We start from the raw sequence: 27651 nt of genomic DNA on the forward strand, positions 1-27651 counted from the left end.
TACTCTGTGGCTGGCTGTGTGGCTGGCCCAATGGCATCTTCCTCTCCTTTTCCTTTTTTCACTCCTCCCCTAGATTTCTCCTATTTATTCTCTCTGCCTGGCAGCCTTGCCTATTTCTTTCTCCTGCCTTGCTATAGGCCATTCAGCTCTTTATTAGACCAATCAGGTGTTTTAGGCAAGCAAAGCAGCACAGTCAGGTTCCTGGTGTGGGTGTGGCTAGGGGACAGCAGAGGCTGAGTGGAAGAGACTTGTAGGTTCTGTACTGCTTCCTGCTGGCTCTCTCCTGGAGGCCAGATGGATGTGGCTATAATGTCCACCCTGTAGTACTGGCTTGCCTGTTTGTGATGCTCAAATAAATGGAAGCATAGGGCATGATTCTTTAGAGGTTGGCTTGTTTTGTTTCACATTGTTTCTCAGACTAGCTTAGAAGTATGAACACGTTTTTAGTTCACTTGTTTTTTGGCACATAGCATTCAATAACTTATTTGTGCTGTTGATTTAATGCTTGGGCTATTTTGAGTGTTGCCCTGTGGATATTCGCCTATGTATTTTCTAATGCTCATAAGTCTTTCTCGAAGACACAGAAGAAAGTAAGGAATCTTAGTTGTACTGATGCACATTCCTACTAACATAGATAAGCTTACACTGCTCTGAAACTTTTCAACTTGACATTGTATCGTGGGTGTTGTGGTACAGGCGTGGGCTTAAGCAAGTCCGTCGAAAGAAGGCTCAGAGACACTTTGAGAATGAACTTAGCCTTTTGCAGCTGCAGGGGTCTCCAGCCTTGATGGACTGAAGCACTTCCCCTTCACCCAGGGCATTTTTACTTTTCTCAGTATTTACAATTATGCCAGTTGATCTCATATGCTCAAAACAACCTGATGAAGCTTCTAAAAATACAATGCCAAGCACAGTCTTGATAAAGGGTTTCTCTCCCAACCTTTGTATCTTGGGAAGCTCTCAGACAAGATTCACATAGAGCAACAAAAGGTATCTGTTTCTTGGAGTTAAATATTCACCTCTGTTCTTTGCAACCCTGCTTCTCGTCAGTTTCAATGGTTTTTCTCATTGTTGCTGCCATCTCAGTGATCTTGTCAACACTTGCTTGTAACTCTTTCCCATTTGTTTCCAAGTGCTTCCTCTCCAGTGCACCTGGAAGTGCTTTAAGGATGTGCAGAGATGTACCACGGAAGAGCCGCCTGCTGTTGTTGAGATGTGCTAGGCTAACCTTGACTGTGGCTCTTCTGACTGCAGTATCACATCTCGGTCATCATTTTTCTATCCCTCAGCACTCTATAAACTTTTGTTTCAGGTACTTGCTCATTCTTAGTTTTAGTGCAGACTGGTGTTCTTCCAAAAATGTCAGCTCTTTGTCCTCTTGCTGGATTCTCACAGCTAGCGTGACTGTGGTTGACGTCTGGCAACATCATTAAGTTCTTGATTATTTTCCCGATGCTGCTAATTTGCTTCCACTGACTTGCTGAGAGTAGTGAGTGGTCTGCTCAGTGAGAGACTGCTGTATTTTCCCGGTCTCTCAACCTTTCAACAAGGACTTTGGTGCCAGAAAGTTCCTTCCCTTTCTCAGTTGCAGAGAGGAGCTCCGTGGAGCATGGATGGGGGTGGTGGCTGGGCCGGGGGCAGGTCCCTGGACTCACTCAGGAGTGTGTTACTTCACTCACTTGGTTTTGGTACCCCTCAGCTGTCAGTGACAACAACAAGGACCTTCGAGACTGAGGAACCCAGAGGACTGTTCCTATGCCCTTACTCTACCTCTAGGGAGTGGCTGCACAGCCCTGGAAAGACAGCAGAGGTGACTGAGAGGCCCACACTCTGACCCTATTCCAGGCTGAGATAAGTCTCCAGGTTTTGTTTCTCTGTTGTCTCTCTGTCCCCTGCTTATCCACAGAGATGGCTTTTCTCTTTTTTTCACTCTTAGAAATTTATTTATTTTAGTGTGTGTGTGTGTGTGTGTGTGTGTGTGTGTCATGGAATGCCCTCCATCACTGTACCCTGTCTCTTGAGTCTCTCATTGACCTGGAGCTAGGCTAGAGTCCATCAGTGCTATGTGGGGAGCAGGAAACCTGGAGTGAAAGTACATTATTGACAGCTGCAGGGCCATGTCAAGCATCTCAGTGCCTCAGACCCTTCCCCTGCAGTGTGGATGTTGACAGTGTGTTAGTGTGTGCAGAATGCATCCACTGATGCTTCCTCCTATCTGATGTTTACAGCCCAAGGCTGCTTTCCTTTAGAGACCTCCCACAGAGACTAGCTAACCCTCCTCCTCTTCCCCATGTTGTACATAGTAAAGGGACTGAGTTTCTGAGTTGAGTAGGGGCTCACCAGAGCGAGCACACCCACCAGCTCCCAGCTCTTCTGTATCTGTGTCATTTCTTCCCCCCTGTGTTACCCCAGTCTGGTTTCCAGGGCCAAGCCATTTGGCAGTGCAGGCTACTAGTTTTGGGTCTCTATGTTCATTTTATCTGTTTGTATAGACAGACATTAACTATATGCACTCCCCCACCCTGTGCTCCATATATTCTCACCATCACTTACGAGCCACACGCACTAAGTTGTGGAAAGTCAAAGTGAAGACCCTCGGGGAGGACCTTCCCTCAGGAGGAGACCCCTAGACCTAAGGAACAGTCCGAGACCACTGGCTGCAACCGGCAAGAGGTTTCTTTATTGAGAGTACACAGGTACCTGAGGGCGGCAGAGTCTATTCAGAAGACTTGCCAGAGTCTATTCGGAAGACTTGCGAGCCCTCAGGCTAGGCAGGAGGTCTTTTATATGGAAACTGGCGGCAGAAGCAGGCATACAGAAGCAGACACGTGGTTACAGGGATCCCATTGGTCCTTTCAAATGCGGCCAGGGGTTTACTTGAGGACAAACCCCCTGGCTCTTGGCTGGGGACACAAACGTCTGATAACAGCTGACTAGGCTCTATCTAGGACATATGAGGTCTTCCCCAGAACTCTTCGTTCCCCTCCTAGGCCAGATATCTGACTGCAGATATCCTGTTTGGCAGCCTAGGAGTACTGACTTTACCCTGAACTTTACTTGTTTGTTTTAAAGCCTTGCAAAATGGCGTTACAGCAGCTAAGCTGGGGTCTTTCAAAAGTATATTATTATTATTATTATTATTATTATTATTATTATTATTATTTTGTTTAAGACAGGGTTTCTCTGTGTCATCCTGGCTGTCCTGGAACTCACTCTGTAGACAGACTACCTTGAACTCACAGTCTACCTCTGCCTCCCAAGTGCTGGGGTTAAAGTTGTTAGCCACCACTACCCAGCTGTGAAAGTCTTATATGATAAACACTGAAAGAGTCACAGAAAATGTTAGCTTTCTATTTCATTCTTATTTTTGTCCCTGTGTTAAAAACCCAATACAAATGCTTACTTGCATGGAACTATTTTTTGACTTTTTTCTCCTCTGCTTAGCTGTGTCTTTCTGCAAAACCTAAAGTCCTCTACTGAAGTGATTCCAGCCCTTCAGAGCGACTCTGCACTTCTGAAAGCCATGGTAATGGACCCCGCCCCTTCTCAGACTTGGCAGTTCTTGATCCTGTAGTTGAACACTGTTTTTGCCCATTGTCAGTATAGGATTAAATAAATTCTACAAATCTTTACTAAGCAACTATGATCTGATAGCTGCATATGGGACTTCACAGTGAACAGAAGACGCACCTAGCACTACCTTTCCAAGTGACAGGATTGTAAGCTTGTGTGCCAACATACATAGCTGAGTTTTTATTATTGTCTTGCTTTATTTTTTGTAGTTCAAATGCAGGCAAGGACTCTGTAACTGACCTACATCGCTGACCTGTAGATGTGTTTCCTTAACAAAAGCAATGTGTAGCAAAATTGTAATCTAGATAATAGTTTGAACCCGACATTACTCAGGGATGCAAACTACCAACTGAGTAGTCACACACATGTCCTCACCTGGAGGTGGTAAGACAGTAGACTATGGATGTCACTCCCCAGAAGAACTAAAGCTTGGCATGATGCCCCATGCCTGCAAACAGGAACTCTGGAGACTGAGGCACAAGGCTAGCTATAAGTTTAAGGCCACCCTTAACTATGAGTCTCCTTATTAAAAATAACCAAATGGGAGGGAAATCAAAACAAAAGGAAAAACAACTTGGGTCAATTGACTAATGTCTTGTATTTGTAATTTTAAAATGACATTGAAGTCACTGAAGATGTAGCTCAACTGCAAAATGTTAGCCCACTATACATGAAGTCCTGAGTATCCTCAGCACTGATCAAACTGGATGTGGTAGAATACCTGGAGTCATAGCAGTGGGAGGTGGAGGCAGGGGGATCAGATGTTCAAAGTCCTGGTCAACACAACTAAGTTTGAAGCCAGTCTAAGTTAAACAAGTCTCTGTTTGAAAAACAGAAACAAAAATAGAAAGCAAGACATTGAAGCCAGGCGTTATGATTCATGCATTTAATCCCAGCACTTGGGAAATAGAGGAGGATCACCGTAGCCTATGTTAAACCTTTTCTCAAAAAGAGAACACAAAAAACTGTGTGTATGTGCATGCATACATAATAACTTCTCTCTACCCTAGTATGTGGTATTACATATGTAGTTGCTAGTAACCAAGGATGGAGCCAATATACAATGCTTTTTGCAGGACCATTCTTGTTCTAGACGCTACAATTTTGATTACCCCCATAGCAATCACCCATAGAGAGGATGTATATCCCATGCATTCACCATCTAGGAACACACTCTTGCAGGCGTGTGAGATCAACTCTTTCACATCTGGAGCACTCTTCCTTCAGTCAGCACCGAGTGTAGGCTGTGTTTAGAAGATGTTGGGTTTTGATTGATTGTATTATCAATTTGGTTGATAATACTGATTATGTTATCAGTGATAACATAATATCCAATCTTGATTTAAGACCCAGTTTTGATTTAATGATGGATTCTCGTTCAAAGGACAGCACAGGGGAAAGCAATCATGAGGACCCAGCGGCAGTTCACTCCACCATGGCCGGTAAGCACTGGAAAGCAACATGGGATTGTGTGTGTTTGTACCTAGGGTTTTGAGAGGAAAGTGTATTTGTGAATGTCCAGGGAGCTCTAGAGAGGAAAGAACAGACACGGAGAGTACTGTGGAGGAGAGCGTGTCAGCATTCCTGTGACATCTTGAGAATTAAGGACTAATGACACAGTCCTTGTGTCAGGTCCCAACCAGACAGCGTTAAAGGCTTTGTGCAGCAAGCCGGTTTCCTGAGATCTTAAATAATAAGTTGAAATGGCAGAGTATTCTTGATAAGCACACATTATGTCTAAGTCCCCAGGTCAAAGAGAACACTTGGACACATGACCTCACATTCTGATGATATGAAAAGGTCTGAGAGGATCTAAAGGGAGATCATGGACATTGGAGGAAAGTCCTAATCTGTCCCTAGCAAACAGGCAGAACAATGTAACAGACACCACAGATTTAGGATTGAGGGGTTTGACTGCATCTCCTACAGGGTCTCCCTTCTTCCCTCCACAGATGATGCTCCAAGAGAAGCCCAGGGAAGTGAATGTCCATGCAGTGGTGCCTGTCTCCTCTCCACAGACCTGGCTCGCAGGGAAGCCCAGTGGTTTCAAGAGGCAAAGAGTCTGAGTGAGCAGCTGAGAGGAGCCTACACCAAAGCCACTTTCCGCCACATGGATTTGCCAGAGGTGTGTTCCAGCCTAGGCACTGACCACTTGCTTGGGTGTGATCTGTCCATCGTCTCAAAGCACATCAGCAGGCCAGTGCAAGAGGCCATGATGCTTCCTGAGGTCTTCACCAACCTCAGCTCTGTCATGTGTGTGGAGGGGGAGACCGGCAGTGGGAAGACAACCTTCCTGAAGAAAACAGCTTTCCTCTGGGCATCAGGATGCTGTCCCCTGCTGAACAGGTTCCAGCTGGTCTTCTACATCTCCCTGAGGTCCACCAGACCAGACCAGGGGCTGGCCGACATCATCGGCGCCCAACTCCTAGAGGCAGGAGGATGCGTTAGTGACGTGTGCCTGAGCAGCAGCATCCAGCAGCTAAGGCACCGGGTGCTGTTCCTGTTGGATGACTACCGTGGGATGGACTCACTGCCCCAAGCCATACAAACACTGATTACAAAAAACTACTTGTCACGAACCTGCCTATTGATCGCTGTCCATACAAACAGGGCCAGGGCCATCCGCCCATACCTAGACACAATCCTAGAGATCCAAGAGTTTCCTTTCTATAATACTGTCTCTGTACTAAGGAAGTTCTGCTCACATGATATAACCCATGTGGAAAAGTTAATGGTATACTTTGGAATGAATGTGGATTTGCAGGGAATTCACAAAACCCCCCTCTTCGTGGCAGCAGTCTGTACTGACTGGTTTCAAAATCCTTCTGACCAGTCCTTTCATGATGTGGCAGTTTTCAAGCTCTATATGAAATATCTTTCCTTACAGCACAAGACTACGCCTGAGCCTCTTAAGGCCACTGTGTCCTCGTGTGGTCAGCTGGCCTTGCGAGGGCTTTTCTCATCTTGCTTTGAGTTCAGTAGTGAGGACCTCACAGAAACAGGAGTTGATGAAGATGAAGATCTTACCACCTGCCTGATGAGTAAATTCACAGCCCAGAGACTGAGCCCAGTCTATCGGTTCCTAAGTCCATTGTTCCAAGAATTTCTTGCTGCCATGAGGCTGACTGAACTCCTGAGTTCCGAAAGGAAGGAAGACCAAGATCTGGGACTTGATTATTTGAGACAGATTAACTCACCTTTGAAGGCTATGGGTGTCTACAACAATTTTTTGAAGTATGTCTCCAGCCACCCTTCATCACAGGCAGCACCAATGGTTGTGTCTCACTTGCTTCAGTTGGTGGATGATAAAGAGTCGCTGGAGAACATGTCTGAAGATGAGGATTATGGGAAGCTCCATCAAAAAACTCCTCAGTTGATGAAGTTAATTAAAGAAATGTGGCAGGTATATCCTGAAGCTTTTTCCTCATTCATCTCAGAACATCTATTGAGCATTGCTCTAAACATCGCCTACGTAAGCAACACGGTCGCTGCATGTTCTCCAATCATTTCGCAGTTCCTTCTAGGGAGAACACTGGCTTTGAATGTCCTCAATTTCCAGTACTTTGAGGACAACCCAGAGAGCCTGCTACTCTTGAGGAGTGTAAAAGTCTTCATACATGGAAAGAAAATGCCACCCAGACTAGGTTACTCAGTCATGGAAAAATGTTTGGAAACATTACAGCCACCAACAGTAGATGAGGACTACGCTCCTGCCTTTGAACATATGAAGGAATGGGAGAAAAATTTAGCTGAAAATGAAGATAATGTGAGGAATTTTATGAACAGCCAACCTCTGCATCCACCCAACATCAGTGCTGGCTATTGGAAACTGTCACCCAAGCAGTACAAGATCCCTAGGCTGGAAGTTGCAGTGGTCAACATGGATCCTGCAGACCAAGCACTGCTCCAGTTCCTAATGGAAGTCTTCTCAGCATCACAGAATATCGAACTCATTTTGAACCACAGCAATGGCTTTCTTGAAAGCACCCGCCCTGCTCTGGAGCTGCAGAAGTCCTCTGTCACCAAGTGCTCCATGTGTGGACTGGAGCTCAGCGCAGCAGAACAGGAGCTGCTTCTTACCCTGCCTGCCCTGCAGTCTCTTGAGGTCTCAGGAACAAACCAGTTACCAGGTAACCCTGAGTGTCACATACCCATTCTGGCTGACACTGTGTTTTCTCGTTCTGAGTTTTAGATGAATGAAGCTTCTCAGGCACAAGGTCATAAACGTGTCTTGAAAGAAGAGATCTGATCACTTTCATTGTTCGGGGCAGTGTATAAATCAGTGAAAGGTCCTGAATGACAGGATGGGCTTGAAGTCACTCAGACAAAACTAGGAAAACATTATCATCCCTCTCGTCCTCATTCCTCTCCCAAGGTCGTCAATAAGTTTGGATTGCTTGTTATCGGTAAATGATGGTCTGTGGGTAAGACAATAATGTAGAATTGTCTGCACCCTGGCTGCATGAAGGAGGAGGGGATTTAGCTCTGCAGAGGATTTTTTATACAAGTAAATATTTATGTCTTCTTCTAAGATGGCAGCAGAGATAAACTGTGTGCCAAACGATTCCTCAGAGAAGTGGAACGACCCTTTCACAAAGATCGGTCTCCTAAGATCATCAGACATATCAGACCTTTGCATTATGGTCCATAACAGCAGCAAAATTACAGTTAGGAAGTAGCAATGAAAATAATTTTATGGTTGGAAGTCAGCACAACATGAGGAACTGAATTAAAGGGTTGCAGCATTAGGAAGGTCGAGAACCACTGCTCTAAGCAATGTTTAATCGTTTTAATAGACTTTATAATGATTTTTTTATATATTGATTTTATTTTATCATTATTTTTGTGGTGTGTATTTGTTCATATGCATGTATGTGGGTACCTCAGAGGCCAGAAGAGAATGGCAGATCCTTGGAGCTTTGGTTACAGGCTGTTGTGTGCTGCCTAATGTGGGTGCTGGGAACCTCACTGGGGTCCTCTGCAAAACAAGAGATCTTGATTTCTGTGCCATCTTTTCAGCTCCTAGACTTGACTTATCTCTCCTTTAGTTCATTTCCGAGTTTTTATACCACCGTAAATATTTGATTTGTAAATTTTGTAGTTGTTAGTAGCAAAGCTTTGATTTTCAGTAGCCTGCTATATGCTCAAGTATGCTTTGCTCTGCATCATCCTTTTTCTTCCTTTTTTAAACATAAGTTCTTTATTGAATCTTTGGGAATTTCACAATATGCACTTCCACTTGCTTACATCCCAGTCCTACCATTTGCTTACCACCAAAACAAACCTATAGTTAAATTTGGGGGGGGGGCGCCAACCAGCTCCCAAATAATGACACAGAGACTTATTAATTATGAATGCTCGGACTTAGCTTAGACTTGTCCCACTAGGTCTTGTAACTTGATTTAACCTGTTTCTATTCATCTACAATTTACCTGGGGCTTTAACCTTTCTTTCATTCTGTATGTTTTACTTTTCTGTTTCCTCTGTGTCTGATTGGCTGACCCCTTGTGTCTTCCAGTTTTCTCCTTTTCTTTCTTTCTCAAACCTAAATTCCTCCTCCTACTTACTCTTCCTGCCTGGAAATTTTGCCTAAACCACCTCCCTCTCTATTGGCCATTGAGGTTTTTACTAGACCAATCAGGTGCCTTAGGCAGGCAAGGTAAATTAGCAGTACAACTTTACATAGTTAAACAAATGCAACACATCTTTATATAGTAAAACAAATATTTTGCAACACAAACCAAACCAAAATAAATGAACCACAGAGAAAAACAAAACAAAACAAAAAAACAAAGAAAAAACCAAAACGACACCAAAAAACCCTCTTTACTCCTCCATCTTTCCCACCTCTCCAGTACTTCTTCATTTGTCCTGGTGGCATTGGGAGCCACGATGTCACCATTATATCCTTTTGTCCAATCAGCTTTACTTGCAAATGTTCATTGCTACGAGTCTGATCCAAGGCCTCTGGTTTCTGGTATACCATCACCACTGGTTCCTCACTAACAACTCCTCTCAGATATCCAGCTGCTGCCTTGAGTCATGGAGAGCCTGTGGTTATCACTACATAGGACCAGTCCCTTCACAAGCTCCAGGAGGGGTAGATGTTAGGGTGGGCCAACCCTAGGTGAGGCTGGGTAGTAGTTGAGCTGGTCAGTCCAGGTGGCCAGCTGGGAGTGACCACCTCAGGTGAGGAAAGGAGCCAGCTCCCCATGCCCATGCCATCAGGGTCAGCTCTCCCCTGCCTTACTTGAGTGATGTGGCCATCTCTGCAGAGGCCAGCTCTCCTATGAGGGTTAAGGCCAGCTTTCTTGCTGCAGCATCTGGTGAGGACAGCACCCGCTATCCCGGGGCCAGCAAAGGGCAAGATCAGCTCAGCATGGCCCTGTGATTCCATCATGCATGATCCCAATGGCTCTATGAGGCTACATGGGCCACAGACATCAACACAGACCCAGACATAGTTCTCGGCAGGAGCTTGGGCCCGCACCACATCTGGGCTCTGGGTAGAAGCACAGGGCACTCAGTTCAGGATGGCTCTGGTGGTGGAATGGCTCCTGGACACCAACAAGGCCATAGGTTGCAGCCCTAACCCCAGGTTTACATGTAACTTTGGTGGCAAAACAGACCCTGACTGTGGTGGGACCAGGGACCCAGACATGAATTTTGGCAGCAGCCTGGTCTTATTTATTTATTTATTTTTAAAAATATTTCTTTATTTATTATGTATACAACATTTCTTCCATGTATGCTTGCATGCCAGAAGAGGGCACCAGATCTCATTACAGATGGCTGTGTGCCACCACATGGGAATTGAACTCAGGACCTCTGGAAGAGCAGTTAGTGCTCTTAACCTCTGAGCCCCAGGCTACTCATTTTACCATGGCCCCAGGGCATGTGTCGCCCTTGGATACAAGTTTGGCCCTAGATCTTGGGCATCCATGTGGCCTTCGATGGTAACAGGAACCTTGTACATCAACACTGACCTTAGCTGAAGTAGGGCCATGAACCTAGACATAGCCTCCAGCTGCAACCCTGGCCCAGATATTACCATGACATCAGGTAGCAGCTCAGCCCACTCAGATCTGCCTGTCCCCAGCTGCAGCACGTCCCTTGGCCACTGACATGGACTCAGGTGGCTGACTGACCTCGGGCATTCACACGGTCCTTGGTGGCAATGTAGGCCACAGACTTCAACACAGACCCTTACTGTAAAAGGACCACTGACCCAGACATGGTCCTTAGCAGCAGCTCATGTCTGCATGCCACCATGACACTAGGTGCCAGCACAGACCACCCAGACTCACATGTTCCTGGTGGCAACTCATTCCTCAGACACAAACACCAGCCCAGACCCTGGAAATCTACATGCCCCTTGGTTGCAACAGGAGCCACAGACATTGGCTCAGATATTAATTGGTATTAGATAACCAATTGACGTGTTCTTCTCTAGAGAAAACTATTTCTCCCATTACTGACATCCCTTAGTTTTCTGTAGTTCTTTGTGTAGGGTTGAAGCCTTATGAGTTTTCATTTAATTTGAGTACTATTTTCCATACTTTTACTCTATATCAGTTCCCGTCTTTAAAGCTGACTTACTGATAGGCAACAGGTAGATGAATTATTATGATAATGGATACTACTACTTTGATTTTTTGAGACAGGGTTACTCTGTGTAGCCCTGGCTCTCATGAACTCACTCTGTAGACAGGCTGGCCTTGAACTCACAGAGATCAGTCTGCCGCTGACTCCTGAGAGCTGGAAGAAAAGTGTTCACCACCACTGCCCTGCAGGATTTTATTTCTTGACCCATTCAGTCAGCCTGCATCATTCGATTGGGGAATTGGGCCATTAAAAATTGAAGTGTGTGTTGAAGTTATTATTGAAGTGTTTGTGTTGACCTCAGTCACTGTGTTGTTGTGTTCTCAGTTGTATTTTGTAGTTTAGTAATTGTATCTTCAAGTTTCTTTCCGTGTTCTTAGCTGTGCTCATCCCGTCTTCTGCCTGAAGTATTGCCTCCTTGTTCTATTTAGGTCTAGTTTGTTGGTTATAATTTTTAGGGTGCTTATATCATGGGAAATGTTTTCCTACTCAACTATAGCAGATAGTTTTGTGTTGCAAGGAGCCGCTTGTTCGGTCCAGCCACCCAGAACCGAAATAATCACACAGAAACTATATTTTTTAAATCACTGGTTAGCCCATTAGCTCTAGCTTCTTATTGGCTAACTCTTACATCTTAATTTAACCCATTTCTATTAATCTGTATATTGCCACGTGGCAGTATCTTACCAGGTAATGTTCCCAGTGTCTGTTTCAGGTGGAGGATCCATGGTGTCTCTCTCTGACTCCACTCTTCTTTCTCCCAGCATTCAGTCCATTCCTCCCTGCCTACCTAAGTTCTGCCCTATCAGCAGACCAAGGCAGGGTTTTTTTTTTTTATTCAGTAATGGTACTCACAGTACACAGAGGGGAATCCCATATCAGTTTTGCTCATTAGTCTAGGTTGGATGTGGTTTTTTAAGACTTGGGAATCATTGCTCCAGGATCTTCTGCCATCTAAAACTTCCAATGAGAAATCAACTGTTATTCTTATGGGTCTTCCTTTATATGTGACTTGTGTTTTTTCTCTTGATGCTTTCAATATATTCTCTTATTTTCTGTATATTTAACATTTTTTTCATTTTTGTTTTATTTTTCGAGACAGGGTTTCTCTATGTAACAGTTCTGGTTGTCCTGGAACTCACTTTGTAGACCAGGCTGGTCTCAAACTCACAAAGATCTGCCTGACTCTGCCTCCCAGGTGCTGGGATTAAAGGTGTGCACCTCCACCTCCTGGCTATGTATACTTAATGTTTTTTTAAATATTTATTTATTTATTTATTTACTCATTTATTTATTTATTTATTTATTTATTTATTTATTTATTATGTATATAATAGTTTGTCTGTGTGTATGCCTACAGGCCAGAAGAGGGCACCAGACCTCATTACAGATGGTTGTGAGCCACCATGTGGTTGCTGGGAATTGAACTCAGGACCTTTGGAAGAGCAGGCAATGCTCTTAACCGCTGAGCCATCTCTCCAGCCCTATACTTAATGTTTTAATTATGTTATGCCATGAAGAGTTTCTTTTCTGGTTCTCTATATTTGGTGTTCTCTGTGATTCTTGCATCTTCTCTTAGCTGGGGAAGTTTCCTTCTGTGATCTTGTTGGAGAGCTGATCTATACCATTCATCTGGAATTCTTCTCTCTCATTTGATCCTAAAATTAAAAAGGTTGGTCTTTTCTTGGTGTCTCACATTTCCTGTATGTTTCTTTTCTGTTTTTATTTTCTCCACATATTCTTAGCTTCTTTCATCTAGATCTTTATTTCATCTTCAAGCCCTCAAATTATAAGTTCTGCTTGATTCATTTTACTTGTAAGTCTTTCCATTGAGTTTTCTAGTTCAGTTATTGTGTTTTTCAATTTCATATACATATTAACTTGAGTTCTCATCAGTGTTCCTCTTTATTGAATTTTATTTTTCAAATCCTGGATTATCCTCATTATTCTCTTAGCCTTATGTTTCTGTTTTCTTAGGTATCACTCAGGTGTTTATGCTCTTTCTTATTAAGATGACTGAGCTATGTCATCTTTAAGAGGTGACATCATAAAAAATATCATCTTTAAAACTTCTCAAATTCTCCATAAACTTCTTGGTGAAGTTTATAGTTGTTCTTCTAACTTCTGCGTCCTGGGGTTCATCCAGGACAATCTTATTGACAGACATTTCCACAGGATGGTAGATTTGGCAGTCGGAGACTACTGTCTTGATCTTTCAGAGTCCATATCTTTGCGATGAACTGTCTTTTGTTAGTTTTGTGTCTGATATAAATAGAGCAGGTAGGGAAAACGACAGGATGTGTGGATTGAATTGAGCCTGATGTTGGTTGAATATGGCTCATGTGGATCCAGGACTGGGTTGGTACAAAAGATGCTCTGTCTGGTCCAAGACTGGAGTTGGGAGTGTATGCAAGAGTTGGGGTAGGTGTGAGGATGCGAGCATCAGGCAAACTCACCTAGCTAGAACCTCGAGGAGGATGTGTAGGACCTGGCCTGATAGAGAGGTTGGGGGCAGGGAAGAAGGCAGAGTGGGTCACAGCATAAGCCTAGATGTTGGTAGTGCCATAGGCAGGAGTGGCTAGACTAGGGCCACGATTTGGATGTGGAACCCAGGCTAGATCTAGGGTGTTAGAAATGGGTGAGTGGAAGGGAGATGTCAGATTTATCTGGTACTTGACCTTGGAAAAAGATATGCAGCATAAAAAGGTTTGGTAGAGAGATTCTGAGTTACATTTTTATATATATTGGAGTCCAGCTGTATTCTTTTGCATGTGCAAAACCAGTTGGTCCCACACGTTTGGTTGGAGAGCTCTGTTATTTATTTTGTGAGTCCAGAGAGCAGCACAGGCATTCCCCTATATATGACCAGCAGATTCAGGATCTTCATGGATGTACTTCTTAATGTTAAAATCTCTGAGAAGTCTTCTTATGAAATGATCTAAAAATCAAAGCACAGTTGGAACTCCCACTTGGGACTCTTGAGTGACGGGAACTGCGTGCTGCTTTCCAGATCAACTCTTCAGTAACTTGGACAAGTTCCCAAACCTGAAAGAACTCTCTGTGAGACTAACTGGCAAACCAGATGTGCTTTCAGTCATCCCTGGAGATTTCCCAAGCCTCCACCACATGGAGAAGTTATGCATCCAGACTTCCACAGAGTCTGACATCTCCAAACTGGGTAAGGATAGTGCCTGGATCTCCCAAGGTCGTGTTTCAGCTGGAAAAGCTACTTAGCTGATAATTGTTAGAATCATTAAATCATCAGTAGCTAAAACATCTGTGGGCCATACAGCATGAACCATGTCCTGGGGAAGGTGTAGGAACGCGCTCTTCCTTTTGAAGAGGGCAGACAATCATTTGTAACCTCAAGATCTTGACGTGTCTGTGACTCTTCTGAGCTCTTCACAAAGGCTAACTCACCCTTCATCCCCCCCAATGATTGTTGCTGGTTTTCAACTGGGAAATTGAGGTCAGAGACAGCTCAGGTTTGTCCAGCTGAGAAAATGCTTCCTCAAAGGGGAAGATTTGAGTCCACGGCCTGAGCTTTTAAACTCCCAGCACACTTCCTCTCCACGGCAGTTTGTGTGGTTCTTTTCTTTTGCTGTTGTTTTAGTGGAATTGCAGATCTGCCTGCTGAGGGAGAAGGAAATCTGACATGGGGCCACCTGAACCTTTTCTCCATTTCCCTCCACCCCAGGCTCCTGTTGGTGGACAGCTGTGCAGCCATCTTTCTAGAACATGGCATTTAGCAAGTGACTTAGGCACCCTCAGATCCTTAATTTGGAAAACCCTGAACACTGAGTGCTAAAGAAATGTAAAAATGGGACCAGAGTGAGGCATGGTAGTTCATGCCTGTAGCCCCAGAATTTGGGAGGCTGAGGCAGGAGGATTATCACAACATCAAAGCCAGTTTATTTCTATAAATAAAGTTATTTCCAGTCTACCAGAGATACAATTTGAGACCTTATCTGAAAATAAACAAAAGAAACAAACAAAAATATTTTGTAGGTTGGGAAGATCGATCAGCAGAAAAGGTACTTGCTGCCAAGTCTGATGACCTCAACCCCACAGATCCATATTGTGGAAGGAAGCAGCCAATTCTCCCACTTTCCCCTGAACTTTGCATATGTGCTGTGGCACATGGATGACACCCCAAATACCGTAATCATGTAGACAAATAAATAAGTTTACATATTTTTTAAGTTGTGCTTCAGAGTTGTCTTCTCTTTTTCATTTCCCTGTTAAGAATTCCTGCTGTGTCAGGGCAGTGTGCAAACACAGAGACATCAGGGTGCTGATGCTGAAGGTGAAATATGGAGAAGAGAAAACTGATCCAGAGAGGGCCAGGAACTTGCCCAGGTCATCTGCTCTCCAGTCAGCTGCAGAAGCTGAGCACACGCCCACCGTGGCCTGAGCAGTAGATCACTGCGTCACTGCCTGTTTAATTGGTGTGGCTGGAGATTATGGATTGGGAGGCCAGATTGAATACGAATTTGTAACCTTCTCTAATTTCTGAAACTCCTTCATCTTTTCCAGTTAAATTGATTCAGAACTCTCCAAATCTTCATGTTTTCCGTCTGAAAGATACTTTCTTTTCGGATTTTGAGTCTCTCATGACTGCGCTTGCTTCCTGCAAGAAACTCAGAGAGATTGAGTTTTCTGGACCACGCTTTGAAACCATGCCATTTGGTAAGAACGATACAGTGTTGACTTCAGGTGCTCCTGTGTACAAAGTCATTAAATACTCTAGAGTTCAGATGCAACTGATGTCACAGAAACCATGATAGCACTGACTTCAGTGAGGCTTTCCCAGCAGTGAAGTGATCTGTGTCTACAATGTAAACATTCCCTGTGCCTAGTCATAGTAATTCAATCGGAATATCATATTACCTTCATCACTTTGATATACTCTTCTTTCCACAGTATTCCTCCATGTTGCAGAACATATCTGAACTAACTAAATTTATTTTCCCTTTCCTAGTCACTATTTTGCCAAAGTTTGTTTCACTGAAGATATTAAATCTTACATGTCAACAATTTCCAGATAAGGAAACATCAGAAAAGTTTGGTAAGTTTATAAAAGTGTTTCTTAATGTGTTCTTTATTCTCCTCTCCTCATCCTTCTTCAGTGAACCCACAACAAAGTGAGCTGTGTCCCCTGACATCCATGGCAGCTGGGTCCAGGACCTCTGCTGATGTAAGCACTAGAAGATCCTCCACTCTGTGGTATAAAATGGTGCAGTGTTTGCTCATGACCCCACATATCCTCCATATACATTAATTCATCTCTTGACTGCTTACAGTGGCTAATGCCATGTAAATGCTATGTAAACAGGTGTTACTCTATGTTGTTCTGGGAATAATGATGAGGAGGAAATGTCTGTACACATTGATACAGACACGATTTTTCAAAATTGAATCGTGGTTGGTGGAATCTACTGATACAGAGGGTTTGCTGTATCAGCCATGCTGGTCCTTAGGAGGACACCATAGTGATGCTCAGTATCACCCCCGGATGCCGTCACTGTGGGTCCCACACATGTCATGTCAAGTCTAACAACCAAAGTTAGATCCCTGGGGCTCACATGGTGGAAGGAGAGAAGCAGCCCCTGTAAGTTGTCCTTTGACCCCACAATGCTCTGTGACATGTGGGTGCCAATCCACCAAACACAAACCTGACATAAGTAAATGAATATAAACAGAAAAGGGATGGGGAGGATGAATATCCCAGGGAAAGGCCACACCTCAGAGTGCACCAGACCCAGTCAGGAGGAGGTAAGTGTCCAGATTCCTGTGCCAGTCTGAGAGCCGTCCCCATCTCATGAAGGTATGTCCTCCTTTTTAAAATTCATTGCCTTGTGTGGGCTGGAGAGATGGCTCAGTGGTTAAGAGCACTTAAGAGCACTGACTGAAATTCCAGAGGATCTGAGGGTTCAATTCCCAACACCCATATAACATTTCACAACTGTCTGTATCTCCAGGTCCAGGGGACCCAACACCTCACAGGGGCATATATACAGGAAGACACCAATGCACATGAGATAAAAATAAAAGAAATAAATTTATTAACCAACCAGGCAGTTGTGGTGAATGCCTTTAATCCCAGTATTTGAGAGGTCAATCTCTGTGAGTTTCAGGCCAGCCTGGTCTACAAAGAAAGTTCCAGGCTAGCCAGGGCTACACAGAGTTGGGGAAAGCCAAAGATTAATCTGGAATATTACTTCATGCCAGAAAGTCTTCTAATTAGTTTCTGTGAGGCCACAGAAGTAGAGACTCAGTGACCTACAGAGTATACGCTAAGGGGAATTGGATGAGGGGTGGAAGGCTGTCAGAGTAGTGGACCGTGCTTTAGTGAGGAGGGTGGATGTCCTCAGAGTGATGGCAGGAGGCAGATGGCAGGGGAACAGGCTGAAGGCGCTGTGCAGCTAGGAGAGTGACCTGCAGTGGAGGCCGCAGTTAAGAAGAGAGAGCAGAAAAGGGGAGACAGCCTGGACTTGTGCTGAGAGACAGGTTAGGGAGGATGGAGGAGCCAGCTGCAGAGAGAGGCAGGAACAGTCATGTCCTGACCCCTTCTCTTTTCCGTGAAGAGGAAGTGACCAGGAGGGTGGGGCTCCTAGACTGTAGACATCCAAGTCATAGCTGCTCACGATGGGACAGCTGCTGAGGATGGCTTTGTGGTGTCTCCCTCAGCCCAGGCTCTGGGTTCGCTCAGGAACCTGGAGGAACTGCTCCTTCCCACTGGGGACGGGATCCAGCAAGTAGCCAGACTGATTGTCCGGCAGTGTCTGCAGCTTCAGTGTCTCCGAGTTCTTGCCTTTCACCACACCTTGGATGACGACAGTGTGATGGAGATCGGTGAGTTTCCCTGGGAAAGGGTTCCCCTGTGTGGAAGCAGTGGCGTCATTGGAGCTGTCTGCTGCAAATGTCTAGGATGGGAAAGTCTTCTAAACTGTTCCTCATGTCCACAACCAGTGTTTCCTCTCGTGTCCAGCCTCAGGTTCACCCTGGTCGAACTGGCAAGGTCGACAACCTCTCTTTTTTGAGGGGGTATAGAAGCCATCCACCTGTTGTTTACTTTCCTAGTGCTCGGAATTGAACTCAGTGACACACACACACACACACACACACACACACACACACACACACACACACACACACGACCAATAAATCTGTGTTCTGACACCTGGTGTTTCAGACACCTGGCAGATCCTCCGTTGGTCAACTGAATATTGATTATATGTAAACAAAGTGCAACACGCTGGAGAGTAGAACTGGATCAATTTTCCTGTTCACATTGCTGAAAACGTTATACAAGTGACTGTAGATCAGCCAGATGCTGACAGACCTGCACCCATGCCCAGATGCTCAGTCAATGTTCATTCTCCACTGTGCCCTCCACTTCCTCTACAGATGACCCCTGCATTGCTCTCCTTCACCAGAGATTCATTTGCCACGAGACTTTTCATGTTAAGAGGATCCTATGCCATAGGCGCTGTCCGTGTTGTCTGAAAATGTGTCTATGTTTTATATTCATAGTAACACATGTGACCAGAGGACGTTTATTTCTCTGTGTGTCGTTACTCCATTATCTGACCATGTCTGCACTCTATGTGTCCATTCAATAGACACTTGAGTTGTTCCTAGCCATGGTTTCTGTGGACTGTTTCTAAGAACATTCTCATACAATGTATGTGTTTAGTCATTTCTAGGGGTGGAATTTCTGAGTTACCTCACATAGATTATTTAAAACCAAACTTTTGGTTAGATGTATCACATGCTTGTGATTCAACACTTGGGAGGCTCAAGAATTTTATGGTTCAAGGTTAGGCTGGGTTCCATGAGATGTTGAGCACAAACAAATAATCAAAGGAGCAAAGATCTCTGTGGTATTGTGTCCATTTTCTCCCTCCACAGAGGTTGCTTCACATTCTGGGTGCAGAAGATCTTGTCCATTCCTTACATTAGACAATGATGATTCTTGTGGGTACGAAAACCCAAAGCTTTAGTTGAGGAGTGTCTTTCAGATTGACCAGCACCTGAAAGAAAAAGACAGAACTAGGAGAAAGAAATTTTGCCCCTTTTTGATGTGGATTTCAGAAAGCTAGGAAGACCCCACCAAACCTAATGGAGGCTTGGCTGGTAGACAATGCTCTAGGAATTCTGGGAAGAAAAGCTCGTTGTCTTAAGGTGAACCTATCCTCCTAAGTGTGGTCTCCTAGCCAGGTCCCTTACCTGCCCCACACGATTAACCCTCAAAGGAGGAGCTAAGAGCATTCTCCACTAGAGGTAGCTTCCATTCCTTCTGTCATAGTTAATCCCAGAGGGTGTGTCTAAATCTCCACTTGAGGTAGCTTCCATTCCTTCTGTCATAGTTAACCCCAGAGGGTGTGTCTAAGTCTCCACCTGAGGTAGCTTCCATTCTTTCTGTCACAGTTAACCCCAGAGGGTGTGTCTAAGTCTCCACCTGAGGGAGGTTCCATTCCTTCTGTCATAGTTAATCCCAGAGGGTGTGTCTAAGTCTCCACCTGAGGTAGCTTTCATTCCTTCTGTCGTAGTTGACCCCAGACGGTGTGTCTAATTCTCCGGCTGTGGGGCTGGAGATTCAGCACAGCAGTACTCATTTAGATTTTGTGAGGTCCTGAGTTCAATACCAACTACCACAAAAAGTCATTCAATCAACCAATCAGTTAATCAATTAAACTCTGCTACCTTGTCTACCTTCCTTATAGTTCTAGTTTGTCCTTCTGTCTCCAAGCTGGGAGCACAGCACGTGCAGGGCTGTGAGATCTTCCTGGTAGACCAGCTCTTGTGATGGCGACTCCTGCCTTACTCCCACTTCCTGTGTATTAGCATGGGTGTCCTGCATCCTTTTCATGTCTTTCTACTTCCTTTTACTTTTCCCCTATCTAGGCCTGACCATTTAAGGTATGTTTCCCGTACAGTTAGGTGGTTAGATTTTGAAAATCCAGGCCAGGCAGAAAGCAGTATTGTATTAGTTCAGTCCCAGCACTGGAGAGGAAGGCAGATCTCTGTGTGCTCCCAGGAATCATGGTAGCACTAATAATAAAACCCAGAGACAGATATTGGGGTTCTAACTGAAGATCAGAAAGGTAAAGATTCCAGCCACTGGCTCTTACTTCTACCTCAGAACAAAATGGGTGGTCCTGTCTCCATGAATCCTAGACAGAGACTGAGCCTGAGACCTGTCTCCTCCCATCTCACATTCCTCTCTAGTGCTGGGATTAAAGGCATGTACCACTGCCGCCAGCCTCTATGGTTAATTAGTGTGCTGCTGGGACTAAAGGTGTGTGCCACTACTGCCTGGTCTGTATGGCTGACTAGTCTGTCTGTTTTGCCCGCTAATCTTCAGGCAAGCTTTATTCATCAAAACACAAATAATAGGGCTGGAGAGATGGCTCAGTGGTTAAGAGCATTGCCTGCTCTTCCAAAGGTCCTGAGTTCAATTCCCAGCAACCCCATGGTGGCTCACAACCACCTGTAAAGAGGTCTGGCGCCTTCTTCTGGCCTTCAGGCATACAGACAGAATATTGTATACATAATAAATAAATAAATATTTAAAAAAACAAATAATATACCACTATATTTCCACTTTTGTCTTAAATAGAAAAGAAGGCTATAATTAATATAAGAAAAAGTATATACAAGAATTATAAAAACTTTATATAATAGATACGCAATAAATATATCAACAATGTCTAGTCCATTTGCATTTGATAAATTGAGAGAAAATACTCCATATGTATCCTATCTTGATAAGTCTAGAAGTTTGTACCTAATTCACTTTCTATTCAAATTTACATCATCGAATTATCTTTTATGTCTCTTAATCTTTTACACTTTACACCTCTCTGGTGAGATTGTTTTCTGAGTCTGGTAAGCAAGGAAAACTTTAATTATCTAGTCTTCAACTACCTCAGAGACCTGAAAAGGAAATACTATTAACTGAGTAAGCAGGAAGTGCAAGCAAGCGACTTCCAAAAGAATGTGAGAAATGATAGAAACATATGGCTGCCTAGACAGTCACCTAGAGTTCCTCTGCAATATTGGGGCATCCATCTTTGGCCTACAGGCATAGAATATTCAACAGACTTTTCTGTGAAGTAGGATATTCTGAAGGGCTGTCTAGCCTTGTCTTGATAATATTTGGCTATCATTCTCTTTTGTGCCTTGCTTGCATAGTTAGGACAGCATACCCTCAGCTAGTCAAGGTAAGGGCACTTTCTTGCCCAGTGACCTACTTTTGCACTAAGAAAGTAAACTCTAGGGGCTGGAGAGCTGGCTCAGTGGTTAAGAGCACTGTCTGTTCTTCCAGAAGTTCTGAGTTCAATTCCCAGCAACCACATGGTGACTCACAATCATCTATGGTGATATCTGATGCCCTCTTCTGGCCTGCAGGTGTCCATGCAGATACAACACCATATACATAAATAAAAAAATAAATACTTAAAAAAAAAGAAAGAAAGTAAACTCCATAGCTGGGTGGTGGTTGTGCACGCCTTTAATTCTAGTGCTCAGGAGGCAGAGACAGGCGAATCTCTGTGAGTTCAAGGCCAGCCTGATCTACAAGAGCTGGTTCCAGGACACACTTCCAAAGCTATAGAGAAACCTTGTCTCAACAAACAGAAAACAAACAATCAAAAAAAGATAACGTAAACTCCATGTGGAATTTCTTTGATGCCCATCATCTTCTCTGAAGTACATTGGTGCTGCCGGGAACAGGTGTATCTCATAATCATAAAAAGAGTCTTTGTTATTAGAACAGTGTAAATGCCATAATCTGTAGATCTTTGAAGTGTTTGAAGATGACCTGTCTATCTAAAACATATTTTTGTTTGACCTTGAAAGCTTACCTAATATGACTAAAGTTAAATTGTAGTAGGCAATTACCTACTAAACTACATCTCCTTATTATCCTAAGCAGTTGGTAGTAATAATTTTCAAGGACTAGAAATTTGTATCACATTGTTAAATGACTTGTATATGTACAATACCTTGGACAAGAATAGAAATGTATCTATAGTTCTAACAACTATAATACTATATTACTATACTACAACTATCAATGTATGTATGTATGTTCTAACAAAATTAATCTCAAATTTGTTTCAATATATATGGCAACTACATCACCTGGAACTGCGATTGGGCAAGGGTCTGGGGATAAAAAACACACAGAGACACGGGTCACTCCTGAAACAAGAATGCTAATTTTATTGTGTCTCAGGGCAGCTTATAGTGCTCTCCTTGACTAATGGCCACACTCTGGCTCCCAGGATTTTTCAGCTGCAAGCCCACCAGAAACCACATCCCAGTTATCAGGAACTCATGAGAGTCTCTTGTTCAGAGCAGCTGCAAGCATAGGAAAACAAGTTGTTTACTCCAGCAGGCAAGGGGTCATAGAAAGTTCAGGGTCTTAGGGCCCATAGCCCCTCCCCCCCCGACAAATACACAAAATGTATATATAGTCTACAAAAGTACGAGCCAATGTAAAACATTTAAAACTAGTAGTTGCTTTTAAGAGTAGATTCAATAAGGTACCTTTTTATTTTATATCCACATCTTCCCTTTTTTCTTTTTAGAGTAGATTCAGTAGCCTACTCGTTTATTCTATCATATCTATATCCACTTTTTTCTCTTCAAAGCAAGAACTTTGAATCTAATTTCCTTTTTCAGCTTTTTTTCCTGACCTTTACCAATAAAAACTTGTAGCCAGTTCCCCTAAACAATGAAAAATATCCATAACCTAATAAAAGACCAAAAACTACCCACACCACCTCTTGGGAATCTGGGCATGGTGTTTTTAAATTTACTTCCTGCTGTCTGGGGGCAAGGGCATCTTTAGGGGATCCTGAAAAGAAAAAATTTGGGATAATTGTCAACCAAGTAGCTCTTTAGTGCTGTCTAAGAACAACAGTCTCTAAGACATCGTGTTCAGAATGTCCCACTTTCGTCGTGGTGTGGGAGTGGTACCCATAACGTGTCACCATTATTGAAGTCCTTAGGATTTTGTTTTCATGAATGTTTTGTTTTTCAGCCAAGGGAGCGACCAGCGGAGCTTTCCAGAAACTTGAGAACTTAAATCTTTCAATGAATCACAAGATCACAGAGGAAGGGTACAGAAATTTCTTTCAAACCCTGAACAACCTGCCAAACTTGAAAGTTCTGAGCATCTGCAGGAGTCTCCCAGAACGCATCCAAGTTCAGGCCACCACTGTCAAGGCTCTGAGTCAGTGTGTGTCCCGACTGCCCAGCCTCACCAGGCTGGAGATGCTCAGTTGGCTCCTGGATAAAGAGGATCTGAGGGTGATTAATGCTGTGAAGGAAAGGCACCCTCAGTCCAAACGCTTGACTGTCTTCTGGAAATGGATAGTGCCCTTCTCTCCTGTCATCCAGAAGTAGCAGATGCAGCTGAAGGCTACTGGCAGTTCTAAATACCTAATTTCCTAATACATTCTACTCTTGTTGAGTATGGTGATACACACCTGTACTAAATACCTAATTTCCTAATACATTCTACTCTTGTTGAGTATGGTGATACACACCTGTACTAAATACCTAATTTCCTAATACATTCTACTCTTGTTGAGTATGGTGGTACACACCTGTACTAAATACCTAATTTCCTAATACATTCTACTCTTGTTGAGTATGGTGGTACACGACTGTACTAAATACCTAATTTCCTAGTACATTCTACTCTTGTTGAGTATGGTCGTACACACCTGTACTAAATACCTAATTTCCTAATACATTCTACTCTTGTTGAGTATGGTGGTACACACCTGTACTAAATACCTAATTTCCTAATACATTCTACTCTTGTTGAGTATGGTGGTACACACCTGTACTATCATCTGATGTGGGATTCCCCTCTGTATGCTGTGAATATGTTTTATTACCATTGGTTAATAAAGAAGCTGCTTCCAGCCTATTGCAGTGCAGAATAGAGCAAGGCGGGAACTCTAAGCAGAGATAGAGGAGAAAAGAAGGCAGAGTCAGAGAGACACCATGTAGCTGCAGAAGGAAACAGATGCCTAGGAACCTTACCAGGAAAACTACAGTCCCTGTAGTAAAATACAAAATAATGGAAATGGGTTAATTTCAGATATAAGAGCCAGCTAGCAATATGCTTAAGTGATTGGCTAAGCAGTGCTGCAATTAATATAGTTTCTGTGTGATTATTTTGGGTCTGGGTGGCCAGGAATGAACAGCCTCCACCTACTTTCACTTTTTGGGAGACTGAGGTGGGAGAATCAAGAGATTCAGGCCAGCCTTAGTTATACAGGAAGATCCTGTCTTAAATCCAAAGACATAACTATCATATTAAATGCTATTCATTAGCTGTGTAGGCTGATATTTTTTTAAAGCTTCATACTCATCACTGAATATATGATGCACTATGATGCGCAGTCCTTGCATGGTCCTCCTGTCTATTGAAAGTCTGCAGGGCCCCACTGAGCTATGACAAGCAGACCTTGGCAATCCTTTTATGGTCCTCATGTCTAAAGACAAGAGCTAGTCAAGTTCATTCCTAGAACCGTACATTGTCAAGGTCAACAGGAAAGGATGGGGAAAGGAACATGATCTGTGTAAAAGTCACAACATAGATGGAGTATTTGATGGAGGTGAGAAATGGCCAGTTTAAGGATGAGTCAGTCTCACACACGATGAAGCACAAGTCGACTTTACCACAGGACGCAGACGACTCTTTTCAGAGATGTTCTTTGTCTTCTGTGCACTCAGCAGCCTCGGTGTGGCCTTGCTTGCTCACACCATCTCTCATTCATGGCCAACGTGAGGAAGACTTTGGACTTAGAGAAAACTGCGTTTGTTCCAGAGACTTTTGAGTGTTTTGCATGTACTGTAGTGGCCTTAAGTTTTTCTTTCTTTTTTCTTTTTGTTGTTTTGAGACAGGGTTTCACTATGCAACTTTCAATGACATGGAACTGAGTACATAGACCAGGCCTACCTGGAACTCACAGAACTCTGCCTGTCTTTGCTTCCTGAATATTGGGATTTTTAAAATAATAGTTATAAATACATTAAGGATTTCATGGGTCTGTTAACTTGACTATGATAGTGATTTATCATTTCATGTTTATAAGAATCTCATGTCTATACTTGGTTCAACTTAAATATCATGTGCTTTTAATTTATCTGTTATATCTCAATAAACCTGGACAAATATTATTTACAAACAGCTTTATATATTTTTAAAGCTTTGGTTATATCTGGGTAGTGATTTGGGAAGTATTCTTACTTTTAATTCTACCCATTTCTGTGCTATTATTATTTTACAATTCTCTGTGTTATTTTCATGCTTAAAATAAAAATTTGGGACTTGAGAGATGGCTGGGTGGTTAAGAAGACTTGTTGTTGTCACAGAGAACTTGTATTTGTCTCCCAGCTGTCTCTATAGAGACAGCCCTAGATAGCCTATATCTATAGGAACACGTATGTTGTCTTGTTTATTATCTGATTTGACAGTTGATACGTTTGTAGTCAGAAATGTTTAGACATTACATCAGACTCCAGTAAGAAGACAGAAATGGCAGGTCATTCTTTCCAGGTAGCAAGGTGAAGTTATGCTTGACAATAAGCTATACAAGCAGTGCTTTCACTAACGAGATCGACAGATCAGTAATTAATAATTAATATTCTGTTATTCTACTTCATTGCTAGTAACTCTGATGGAGCTCACTACTGACCTCTAGGAACCACTTGTGTCATCTGCTCTTAGGGCATCACTCCTGGTTTCCTCCTCAGAGAGCTCCTATTCAGCCCTATGCTGTTTTTCTTCAATCTACTAGGAGAATCTGAGTTCTCCTGACTCTGTGTAAGTGCACTTCCTGGGAGACCTCCTCAAGCTGAGTGGCTTTAAGTTCCATGCATGCACTACCTCCTCTATCTCCAGCTCTAGTCCTGAACTCTACTATATAACCCTATTAGGCATCGCAGATTTCACATCTGCAACGCTAACCCTAACCTTCCCCTTCACTGCAGTACTCTCATTGTGCACTTCCATCTTTGAAACTCCCTCTTGACTCCTCAAGTTGCTTAGGGAAACCCTTGAACTTGTCCTAAGCTTTTCTCTTTCTTAGTCCATATCTAAGCTAGTGACAAATCCTGGCACTTACTTGCAAAATAATCTGATCTATCTGGGCAGTGGTGTCTCACACCTTTAATTCCAGCCGTTGGGAGGCAGAGGCAAGTGTCCATTTGTGTATTAGAGGCCAGCCTGGCCTACATGGTGAGCTCCACACTAGCCAAGACTACATAGTGAGACCCTGTCTCCAAAACAAACGAACACCTCGCAGATTCTGTCTGGTTGACCTGCCTCCTTTTCTGAAAGCAGTGGCGTATTTTCATCATGCTGTCAAATGCTCTCACTGGAAGTCAGATCATGTTCTCCCTCTGCCTTACTATTCTTCATTGGATGCTCAGCTTAAAGTAAACACTGTCAGCTCAACAGTGGGCTACATAAGGCCCGAACCTTGACCTCCCTTTATGCTGTCTCCTTAATTTCTCCTCTTAGCCTGAATACACTGGCTTCCTTGTTCTTCCTGAATATTCCATATATATTCTTGCCCAATGATTTTTGTAGCGGTCCTCTCCCTTTCTTAGAAATTTCTCCCTTGCTATATTTAGATACAGTTTGTGTTCCCCACAGGTTCATGTGTTGACATGTAATGCCATTATGAGATCCTAGGAGTGGGAACTTAATCTATTGCGTTTAGAGGTGGACCTTTTGGAAGGTGATTAGGAAAATACCATTAGGGTAAATGAATACCAGTGGCTTGCTAAAATAGATCAAACACACACACACACACACACACACACACACACCTGCCTTGTTTCTGTGAGATGGAATTTCTGTCTGAATCTGGAGTTCTCTCTCTCTCTCTCTCTCTCTCTCTCTCTCTCTCTCTCCCCCTCCCCCCTCTCTCCATCTCTCTTTTCTATTGGTGGCCAGAAAATTCCAGATCTCATTCTGTCTCTGCCTGCTTTAGTCCCAAGTTCTCGTGACACATACATGCGATGACACCCAACTTATGTGGGTGCTGGGGATCTGGACTCTAGTCCTCATGCTTGTGCAGCAAGAATTTTGCCCACTGTGCCGTCTTCTCAGAGTCCCCTATTTTCTTTAGACCCCATCAAGTGTCCTTAGTGTTTTCACCTCTCAGCCTAGGGTCATCTAATAGAGACTCAATTGAGGGATTTGTAGACCGAAGCTTCTGTCCTGCCTGGTCCTGCAGCCATTTAGTCCCAAAGAAACACCCTGAGGCTTATATTGATTATAAACTGTTTGTACTGTTAGTTCAGCCTTATTTTATTAACTGGATCTTAAAACTTAACCCATAATTTTTTCTATATTTAGCCATGTGGCTTGGTACCTTTTCTCAGTAAGGCATTCTCATCTTGCTTCCTCTGCATCTGACTGGTGACTGACTCTCT

General features: G+C 43.5%; 1 protein-coding gene across 2 annotated transcripts in view; it reads left to right on the plus strand.

Annotated features, from left to right (window-relative positions):
• LOC142851962 (baculoviral IAP repeat-containing protein 1a-like) overlaps positions 1-25521 on the plus strand; it is a 53323-nt gene extending 27802 nt beyond the window's left edge. The window contains exons 9-16 of one of the 2 annotated variants that reach the window (XM_075976207.1): positions 3445-3526; positions 4958-5015; positions 5526-7703; positions 14186-14353; positions 15712-15864; positions 16157-16243; positions 17866-18030; positions 23231-25521. In XM_075976207.1, coding sequence (XP_075832322.1) covers positions 3445-3526; positions 4958-5015; positions 5526-7703; positions 14186-14353; positions 15712-15864; positions 16157-16243; positions 17866-18030; positions 23231-23595 — 3256 coding nt within the window. In that variant the 3' untranslated portion in view covers positions 23596-25521. The remainder of the gene's footprint in view (positions 1-3444; positions 3527-4957; positions 5016-5525; positions 7704-14185; positions 14354-15711; positions 15865-16156; positions 16244-17865; positions 18031-23230) is intronic. The other variant, XM_075976208.1, reaches the window with a different exon arrangement.
• The last annotated feature ends 2130 nt before the right edge of the window (positions 25522-27651 follow it).

This window comes from Microtus pennsylvanicus, chromosome 6 (genome assembly GCF_037038515.1).
Source record: "Microtus pennsylvanicus isolate mMicPen1 chromosome 6, mMicPen1.hap1, whole genome shotgun sequence".
In the NCBI taxonomy this organism is placed as follows: Eukaryota; Metazoa; Chordata; class Mammalia; order Rodentia; family Cricetidae; genus Microtus; species Microtus pennsylvanicus.